This window comes from Chamaea fasciata, unplaced genomic scaffold (genome assembly GCF_029207755.1).
Source record: "Chamaea fasciata isolate MVZ Bird 193981 ecotype frontalis unplaced genomic scaffold, bChaFas1.0.hap1 SCAF_5, whole genome shotgun sequence".
NCBI classification, from domain to species: domain Eukaryota; kingdom Metazoa; phylum Chordata; class Aves; order Passeriformes; family Sylviidae; genus Chamaea; species Chamaea fasciata.
In genome coordinates, this window is record NW_027094090.1 from 12,674,383 (window position 1) to 12,685,384 (window position 11,002).

At 38.2% G+C, this 11,002-nt stretch overlaps 1 protein-coding gene across 1 annotated transcript in view; it reads right to left on the minus strand.

Annotated features, from left to right (window-relative positions):
• The window catches only part of RELN (reelin), a gene marked incomplete at its 5' end in the record, with an annotated part of 251,119 nt that extends 241,454 nt beyond the window's left edge, over positions 1-9,665 (minus strand). The window contains one exon of the mRNA XM_066184512.1: positions 9,623-9,665. Within this exon, the coding sequence (XP_066040609.1) occupies positions 9,623-9,665 (43 nt within the window). The remainder of the gene's footprint in view (positions 1-9,622) is intronic.
• Between the last annotated feature and the right edge of the window lie 1,337 nt (positions 9,666-11,002).

The following is an 11,002-nucleotide window of genomic DNA, read 5'->3' on the forward strand; positions in this document are numbered from 1 at the left end:
TGCCAAAGGGACACGCAGGTATTTTTTTTAATACCAGACTTGGGATTCATCTGCCTGGGTGTGAGTATGCAGAACATCATCCTCCTCACCCAAACTGCTCATCTCAGAGTGCTTTCTGTACAACAGATGTACCCAGCACAGCCAGCAGAGTCTGAGCTGCAGCCAGTCCAGACCCAAAGTTGTTACCAAGTCAGGCTCTGGGAGGGTTGGCTGTAGACTCCCAGGAGCAAAGGGGAAAGAGTGCGCAAGAGTCCTGATTAGAAAGAGAAAATAAAGAAAATTAACATGGAAAAGTGAAGGCTGAAACACTGAGAGTTTCTGAGAACCATGAACAGAAGGAAGAGGACCAAAATACATCATACTGTATTATTATGGGAACGGACATGAGTTCAAAAGTGTGATTTAATTTTGTACGTATGATTCATGCAACAAAATAATTCTGCTTAAGTACAGTCCTTCATTTAGTTGGTGTAGAATGCTATTTAAAAAAAAGCTACACAACCCCCATCTACAAACTGGAATAATACTACTAAATAGCCTAGAGATTGATTGACATTTGAAGTTAAATTAATCAATCAAAGAATCGATCAAATGAGGATTTATATGGGAAAAATATAGTGGGGTTTATACAAAATATAAAGCAGTATTTGTACTGAATTCTGGCATGTGAATGGCTGGGCTATAACTAATGTTATTACAATCCTTTGACCATACACTCTATATTATTACTGCAAGGTCAAATAAATAAAAGAACACCTTTTTCCAAAGGTTCAAATCAGAAGATGGTAAAGAATTTGAAAAAATACAAAAAAATCCATTCACTAGTCCTCTGACATATAAACACCTAATAAAAATTGAGTCAAAAGGATGAAAATAATGTGCTTAAGAAATAGAATTCCTAAAGTAAGAGCAATATTAAAACTCAGTGGCATCTGTTTGTCTCATCTTTATGGTTTTGTGGCTAAATGGGTCAGAGGCAGAGATGGGGACAGTCAGACAATTCATATGCTTATTCTTTACCATGTAATTCTTCACAGTGTGGTTGGTAAAGGCTGAGCATCCTAAGTAACTGACAGCTGCCTCAGGAAGGGTATGGCTGTAGGTATATCACTTTAGCAAGAGCTGTTGGTTCTTTGTGTTAGGTTTTTTTATAATGGTCAACTACTGGACAGGAAAGACAGAGGACTGGAACAGCAGCACTGTGGCGGGTTGTGATTATGAAACGTTTGACAGGACTCTGGGGGTAAGTCATCAAAGTGCCTTCTCTCTATTTTGCTTGGCCTAGGGGGTTGGATCTAAAGATAAAAAAAGGTTCCCTCTAGACTCCTTTTTCTAGACAGGTAACAGATACTTTACCACCTCTAAATGTTCACAAAAAAGTCTGAGTCCAACATTCTGATTAGGCAACCAGCCAAACAATGCACACACAAAAAAATACAACTGCAGCACAATGACTTGTGTTGAACTTGTCATTATCAGTTAGTTGCATGTTAAATACTTTATAAGTATAGCAAATTCCCAAGTGGTCACTTTCTGTTCTTAAAAATAAAAAAATAAAAAAAAAGGGGAACAGCATGGTTCTTGTCCCTGGTGTGCACAACTATCCGAGATAACACCAGTGCATATTCCCCTAGCAAATAACGGAGTTTTAACAAATCACTTCATGTCCTCTTTCCATACTGAAATTCCTTCTGCTCTGCACATCCCAGTGAAAGCGATAAGTATTCACAGCCATGTCCCTGCTATGACTCATATCTTGTTAGAACAAAAAGAGGCACTTGGCTCTCTGGAAAATAAATCCCACAGCCGCCTGCCTTGGATTGCTGCAAGCCTACAGCTCCCTGGCTTGTGCACTGTTGTGTCACAGAGGTCTTCACATCCCACAGGAGACAATTAATAAGAAGTACCTCCAGAATAGGTGAGGTTCTGCATATTATTATAGGAGGGGGAAAGGGCTAAAATGGTAAATATATTTATAAAGGCTCAAAAAGCACAGTTACTCTGCGGGAAAGTCAGTCACCTGACAAGCTAAGCTGTGCAAATAGCACAGCCACTCTCCCAGAAAAGAGGTTATTAGCAATAGGAAGAATTAAACTAATTGCCAAAATAACTTGTATTGGTATCCTCAGCAAGAAGCCAAGCTAGCCAAGAGCCATGATAAGTAGCAGATCTCTGCCAGAAAAAAAAGAAAAAAATGAAGAAGTTTTTTATCGTCCTAGCATTTCTTCATCACTTTGTCAATGAAAATTTAAACAGTGAAACAAAGAAACTAAACAGCTCTCCTGGGAAAACCCCTACAAACCAAATTAAACAAAAAAGTGCCAAAGTTAATGAAGTCTAATTGATCCAAACACCACTGACCACACAAGGTACAATATAACACTGGGAACACAGTTAAATCCATCGACCTCAGTTGGTCATTCTGCCTCCTGTTCTGTGGTATGCCTTTACATCACTGAATGAATATTGTTACCAAATAAGGCCCCAGTAAACCCAGACCCCTATAATAACATAGGCCACTCATGCAAGTGTACCATTTGGTCAACGTCTTACCTAAATGATGGAGTTCTTCTTCCAACTCCCAGTTCCAGAGCCAAATTAGACCAACACTTCTATCAGATTCCTCTCCGGAATTGCTAAGGTCAAGGCAGAAGTGACACCAATGTGTTGTGGTGGGTATAAACCTCAACATCCTTTCCCATGCAACAACTAGGACGAGAAAATACTCCAGGTATTTTCACCAGCAGATACCTACACTTGAGAAAAAAACTTCTGAGCAACCGGTGAAAAGAAGAATGTGCCTAAACATGGAAGAAGAACATTTAACCTTCTGTTCCAGCTCCTGGCTCAACAAGTAACATCGCTGTCAATCTGCAATGCCCTGAATAAGAGAAAATAAGAGAAACTTTCTGCATAGGAGAAGACTCTACATTGGTTTTACTGCAGCTGTTTGAAGTTGGACTCTCTGAGAAGTCAAACACTTTGAGAAAAAATGGCAGGTCTCTGGTTCACCCTGAATGTCTCCCTCTAATTCAGTAATTAAAGCGCAGAGGAATGGCCAGACACTAATAAAAGTAGTCATGCTACTTCATACATCATACAGATCTAGCTATGAAGAAATTAGGCATAAATAAATATAAGTAGCATGCTTCTGGGGAACCATACTGTCTTCCACTTCTGTCTTTTAAATCCCACAGCTGATTCGAAGAATGACATCTGTCTAACCCTCTCAGGGTTGCACACTGAGAATGAGTAAGAAGCATCAGATAAGCAGAATAGAGGAAGATGGATCTGGGTATCAGTGTAGTCTGTGCATCAGCTGTGATGCACTGTACACTGGACTTTCAAAATACGGAATAGGCAGCAGACAGCAAGCATGGAGTGAAATACATTTAAAAATCCATACAACAAAGGGTGTTTTAGGAATCCACCTCTGTACATCTTTCACCACGTTACTTCAGAAGCAAACGCACACTCCTACCTAAAATCTTAAGAAACTGAATTTGCAATTTTGCCAAATAAGCCTCTTCAATAAATAACAGGAATAGTGCAGTGCCATTAGTATTTGAACATTTATTGTTATCTTGAATATGAAAAGAGGGAATAATGAAGAGCTTTTAGGAGGCTTAAATGCTTAGAAATTCATAAATGATACCATATTGTTATTATGCCATTTTCAATGAAAATCAAATACTTTGATCTCCAGTGTCATTTCAGCTTGAAATTGAATATTGCAGTTCATTTTGTAAAACTTAAATGAAAAAAAGCGCCCTATTTTAATCTAAATCAAGATTTTAATGTCCTTTCCAAACACTTTGTGCCAGGTGCTCCGTCCACCTCAGGGGAGGCACTTCACTATGCTCCAACTTTTACAATCTAGTTAATACATCCAACCTTCCAATAGGGTAAAGGCTGTAAGATCCTAATCACAGATACCACATACCAAAAAATAAAATTCAATCTTGAGGTGACAAAGAACAATGTGAATTTCATAATCAATTCAATGAACTTGAAAGCAAAAGTACAAAAAAACCCATTTAATTTTAGTCAAATTCCCCTACCCAAAAATTGGTTTTACAAAGAAAAAAAAAAGTCAAGAAAAATGGTAGGTTTTTTTCCCAAGTAAGGTTTTCATTCTGCAAAAGCTGCATTTTCTATTATAAATCATTCCTGCTGGAACTGTTTTTATTCCATTTCCTAGAGAGCAAAGGGGCACTTTGCCTCTACTTGAGTGTATTGTAATGCCTTCTTATGACTTTTTTTTTTCCTCTTTCACATCTGACATATTTTTCCTTATTGCTAACCCTGAAATAAACATGACTAAACACAGTTTTCCTGTGAGCTCACATACAAAACTAGTTTGGGCAATGTGTTCATTTTGCTGTTTATATTATCCTGTCAAAAACAGGGAGAACTTGGCAGTTCCTCAAGTCTTGAAGAACAAAGTAAAAAAGAAACCAAGCTATCGTTAGGCAGCATCTCTGAGCACACTAGTGCAGAGCTGCAGGACTTGTCTCAGAGTTCAAGATGAGATCTATCTCGAAAATCACGCAGAAAAACGGTCATATTATATATATTACATGATTTATGCTGGTTTTAGACTTCCACTTTCTCACTCAAGGACAACTTCCATGCCCCACATCTTTGTAATGAGACAGAGTGTGCTACCTCCTCTCCTTTGCATTCCCAGATGTCCCCAAGGACAAGGAGAAATACGTGCTGCAGAGATATATTACATCGAACTACCTCAGAAAGTCACACAGCGAAAAATTTCAAGCCATTTAAGTCAAGAAAACACTCTTGGAATCGATATTTTTGGATGCACAACAGGGTATTAACCTGTACCATTGTTGAGCTCATCCTCTTCTCTGTTAAACTTCAAGTTTGCTTTTTGCAGCAACCAGAATTCTGCTTCGTACTGTGGAGAAGCACTCCTCAAAAGGGAAAAGCACTGCATCAAAGCAAGATTTCTACCTTGGACCACAGCAAATTGCTTGGCAGTCCTTTTATTATATTCGAGGCATTCTCAGGCAGCTGGGCCTCATTACAAGCAGTGGCCCTTCAGCCATTAACTTCAGAGAGATCAGGATAAAGCACTAAATGCAATGAAAATAATTTAAAGCCTGTTAAGCAAGAAAATGAACTAGTATGGAGCACCGCTAATGCTGTATGCTAAGCATGCTTCCTGATGAGTGCTGCAAAACCAGATATGCTTTGGGACAGGTGCTCCTACAGAGTTTTTGTTTTCCTTCCAGCTCGGTGGGGCACTGCCCCGGTGGGGGCCTTGCAGTGCCACAGCAGAACGAACAGCTAAAAGATGAGGTTCATCCCTTCCTCCTTCATTGTACCAATTCTAGGGCAGGAAATACTCTCAGGCAGAGCACTGTTGCAGTAAGTAGCTTTTGGGGAACAAAAACATGCTTAAGAATTTGTCTGTACAGGATTTGCTGATTTTTTTGAGAGTTTTAACAGCACTAGCATTGCAAAGTAGTGAAGATAAATGATACTGGCATTTGGGCATAAGACCAGACTTAGAGCTGAGTCTCAAATAGATCTACAGCCTTCCATACAGGTCTTTATGTTTCGTAGGGCACCAGTAAACACAAGAGGCTGTCTCACCATTGCAGTTGGGTGTTTTGATCAATTTGTGGTTCAGCAGCCACATGCCAACACGCCAGTCAAGTCTATCCCTTCTCCCCCAGAGATGCTGACACTCATTCTTCGGCTTTTTAGTGTAATTTGCTCCTTGTGAATCAACACAGCTACAACCTGGTCCAAGGATAACCTCAGACTAGATCCAGGACTTGTATAGTCCCAATCCTCCCCCCAGATATTTCTGCTTTTCTAAGGAAATGCATAAATGTTGCAAAGACAAAATTTCAGCTTTCATCCTACAGAGGTTGTACAAATTTTATTTGAACTATATTTTTTGAAAGATACACTTAAAAAGAACTTTAACAGCTGCTCTCAGACTTTAGGTGATTAATTTTGAAGAAGTTCTATAAAAGAATGAACAATAACAGCCGAAGGTTGAGGCATTAATATTAACCTGTAATAAAAGGAATGATATTTAAACCATTCCTAGAAATAAAAGATGAGTACCTGGTCCTAGAGTGCTGGAAGAAGCACATAACTTAAATTATATCCAATCAGGCAAAATACAGATATTAAACATTTATGAGCAGCTCTGATATATTCTGAATTAATCAGTTCTGCACATTTAAATGTTTTAATATTTAATGCTGCTACCTCAACAGTCCTGAAGAAATATTAAACTTTTGTACAGTCCTTTAAAAGGAATAGCAAGAGATTTTACTACATATAAATTCTGAATTGTGGCTGTAGGTTTTGTGCTATGCTGTGTTTTGTGGAGAACCATGATCATAATGTATTGAACTACAGCTGAAATTCTGAACATTTTTACCACAGATGAAACAGAAATAAGGGCAGTAATAACACAAGTAACAATTATTAAGCCAGGGGTAAGTACATGTCCAATCTGATTAAGTCTCCTAGGCATGGTGGATTACTCATGAAGGCTTACTAATATCATACTTTGGTGAAATCTCTCAGATGAGTGTAAATGGCATGCTAAAGGCATTTCAGACATTGCAGCGTATTAATGTTAGTGTGTTAGTAAAGTAAATCTTCTCCAAAACACCAGCTGTGATAAGCAAAATATATATATAGATAGAGATATTTAGCTGTCCACAAATTTCTTCACTGTAAAAAGCAAGCGCTCTGATTTTTTTTTTTGCTGCTGCCAATAATGGCAAATTTAAATACAAGAACTGTATACTAATTATGAGTAGTTTTAAAATACAGTGTTTAAAAGCATAATTAAGTTGAAAATGAGGACATGAAGATCTTCTTTAGAAGAGAGTGAGTCACATATGATGCTGATTCCATTATTAAAAAGCTTGCTTTGATTGTAAACATATTTCTGAGATTCTCTGCTTTATTACCTCTGAAAAAAAAAAAAAACTTACTTTGAAAATTCCTAGATGAAACACTGCCACAACAACCTACAAAACTGTTGAGGTTTGATGGAAATTAAGAGGACAACAAACAGCATAAAGCCTCTGTTATGAACACATGCTCATTTCCATATCTCTTTGACAGTTTGGAGTTCAGACTGCAACACCTGAGCTCCCGCCCATCTCTTTGGCCCTCGTCAGTCAGTGTAAATTCAATAAATTGCTCTCATTCTGCATGGTTTTTCCTGCATTTTCCTTGCTGACCACAAGACTGAATCTACCAGCGGTATTAAGTTTATAGCATGGCAATTTCAAAGAGAACCATAGTAATTATAATTGAAGGGATAGCACATAAAAATCAGTATATGTAGGTTGTTAACTCAGATACAGCCTGGCTCTCATGAGTTATTTTTAAAAACAACAAATTCAACAAAACCTCCCCCCAGACAACAACAACAACAAAAATCAGGACAAGGTCTCAAATCTTTATTTTACATTTGCTTTTGAGGAAACATAAGCCTCATTCTTTAACACCATTACCTTTCTAGTAACCAAATCTGCCACAAATGCTCACACATAGCCAAAGGAGGAGAAATGTCTCAGTTCAGTCCTTGCACCACTCTGTGGTCCTGCTAACCCACACTTGTTCCCAGAGACCTCAAATGACCAAATATTCCACCTGCACAAAGCCCTGCCCCAGAGATTATCCTTGGCTGATTTCACAATATTGCTGTAAGTGAACTCCAAAACTGGCAGTAACTCTGTCCTCTAGTGAAATACTTGTAAGCAGCAGCCAGAGTCCTTTACAAAATCTGTTAAACCAAAAGCGGGTCCTTCATTCCTAGTGCTGAATGTCATTGTCTAAGAGCAAACATAGACACATGAAACTATTGAAGATAATTCCTTTGTGAAGGGTTGTGTTTCTACCAAAAACAGAGAGGAAGATATGGGGAAGTTAAGAGAAAAGGCACAAAAGAAACTGCAAAGACACAGGCTCACAGCTGAGAGACCAAAACCCTTACTCAGCTGATCAGAAGGCCCTGTGATGGCCAAAAAGACTCTTTCATGTTGCTCAAGAAAATCACTCAGAGATCATCTCATGTCCCAATATATTCAAGGAAACAAGACTTCTTTAGGCAGAGGGGATAATCAAAGAAAAAAATGGGAGTTACCAATTTCTTTCCTCACTGCAAGTGATCCAAATGATCCTGAGAAATCTCAGTTGGATCTGCTATCAAGGGAGAGGCATTACAACCATTGAATCAAAAAGGTGCAAGTAATAAACAAGTTACAAGAAATGCCAGTGACTCTCAACCAAGAGTTCAGAAAGAGCTTAAAATCAAACTAAAACAATGAAAATAAAAAAGCTGGCATATTATAATTTCTAGAAACTTTTGAGTTTTGCCAAAAAAGTCAGGGAATCCCTTACAGATAGATGGGATTCTTATTGAGAAGGCCATGGCAGACTTGTGGAATTTTTAGGTCAGAATGGTGAATTAGTTAACCAGCCTGACCTGACTGCACAGACTCAGTTTCTCCCAAAAACAGGATAGGGGAAAATTTGGACTGCCTTGAAATATGCTGAGAAAGAGCAATGCTAACATAGGCCTGAACAAGTGAGCAGTCACATCAGAAAGAGATTAAAGGATTACAAAAAAGCACCCCAAATTATTATAGAACAACACAGGTACCTACACAAGTAAACTTGGACTTGCAGAACAAAATCAGAGAAAGGAAGTTTTCCAGTATGTAACATCGACTATAAATGAAAGGATAGAGGGTACTGGCTTGGACATCACTATTTTTCCAGCAGACCTAGGAAAAAAGCTAAGAGGTGAATCCCTAACTGGCAGTGTACATTGCTGACAAGGCCGGGAAGATAATTTGTCCCCTTGAAATGTAGGAAAACAGGTTTTGATTGAAAGTGATGGAAATTTGAGAAAGACATTCAGACAATTAAGGAATTACACAATCTGTTGCCTTCTTCAGATTTAAGAATAGCAAAACCCCCACCAAAGCCTTATAAGACAACAACGCTGTAACATATTGAAAATTAAGTGCATTGAGATGTAGCTTCTCAAGATCCTGCCCATTGAGAGTGGTGCTCTCGTGCCCCCCTGTGCAGAAACACAAAGGCAGCAAGAAAGGACAAAGAGCCACTCACACCCCTCCAGAGGCCCCAGATCTCGGGGGAGTCTTAGCTGCTAAAATTTCAGTGCATTTGAGACAGCAGTCCATCCATTTGCAAACTCTTACTAAAAAGCTACAGATAATACAGATAATAATGAAAATAAAGATGGGAACTGTGGTTGTAAAGGTCAAACGTGAGCTGTATGTAATGTTAGTGTGGAAAAGCTGAAAGGACAAAGGAGAGTCTCTGTTCAGTGATTTTACCTTTAAGCAAAGAGCAACAAATTATTCTTTGTGAGCATTAGGATTCCCTCTCCAAACCAACAATCATAAATAAGAAATTATATTGCAATGGATCACACCATGTGGATAAGCTGTAGAGAAGAAGTATGGAGAATCTGCTTTTTGTGAGGTGCAGAGAGGTAAATTGAGATATTTTAGTGACTTATTACCTTTTCTCATGGGTAAGCACTATAGATGTTACAGCAGGTTCATTGTGCTCCTCCCAAACTGACCTGAGGAGCGGTAAGCAGCCAGTAGAAGCAGATCCAGGTGGCAATGAAAGCATCAGCTTTGTCAAATACACTAATCCTCACCAATTTATATTGACTGATGTTGCTTTTTTTGTGAGGGGTGAAACAAGCAGTCTTCTCCGCCAGATTGCTGTATCTAGGGGTATCTTAAGGCAGGGATTGGCAGAAATTAAATTAAAGGAGAATGGAAAGTGACATATTCATATATATATATACACACACATATATATGTAATACATAAGACAAAAATGGAAATTTATACTACATACATAGCACAGCAAAGACATAAGCTATTCCAGTGATTTATGCATAACTATATCTCTTGCTTGCAAAACAAATTCCTTCAAACTGGTCACAGATCTAATCACAAAGTGGAGGAAATCTGTAGGTCCCAGCAGGCAGTCTCTGAGTTACACACATGCAGAACCACACAGGTTTAAACTACTGATCTGAAACATGATTTTCTTTCTTCCTTTTATTTTTTTCAAGAGAAAATCTTTTTCAAATTGACCAGTAATTAGAAATAGCAATAGATTAATTTGCCAAACGTCTGTGCACCATTTTAATGAAAACAAATGTTTAATTGATCTAAAAGGTAAGGTTGTTGGAAAGTTATAAGCAGATGTGACAACAGATTTGAAATGAAAATATCTTCAAGTTACAGCTAGAGCACTGTGTAGATCCTTCTGTGCTATGGGAGGTCTAGGAAATAATACCAGTAACAAAAATTGTAAAACATATTGGGATGGCAGGTGCTGCAGTTCATTGTTATGCTAAAAAACTCCTAACAATCATCTATAGCAATTGCAGCTGTCTTTCTTTTACCAATGTATAATAATTATCCATCTGATTAGCAAATGTAACCACCTGCAGTTAACTGGTTTACTGGTATAACTATTTTCAAGGGTGAAATGCCTTTCAAAATCAGGCAAGTTAGTGCTAAAACTAAAGTGCCCTGTCAAAGTTTCATACTGAAAGAGTATTTCAAGTGGCTTTGGAATTATCTGCACACTTTGGTCAAGTGGTTAGAAAATGGTGTTTATAAGATGTGAAAAAGTGTCCTAAAAACAGCCTCAGCAGATTTTAAAATGCCAGGTAGCTCAGACACTATTCTATGAAGGAAGACTATTACAACCATATTTTTATTTCTAGATATATCCTGCCATTACAGGTACCCAGGAATCTCAGTGAACTCATTTAAATATATACAGCCATTTTATGTGGTCAAGTTCTCATCCTTTCTCTCCTCTTGCCTCAATGGTTGTAATCTTGCTTCTCATAGGAAAAAGCTGCTCTTCTTCAGTATCCTTCACCTGGGCCTGTAAAACTCTACTCAGCCACTTGCCCAAGGCCATTTGACAG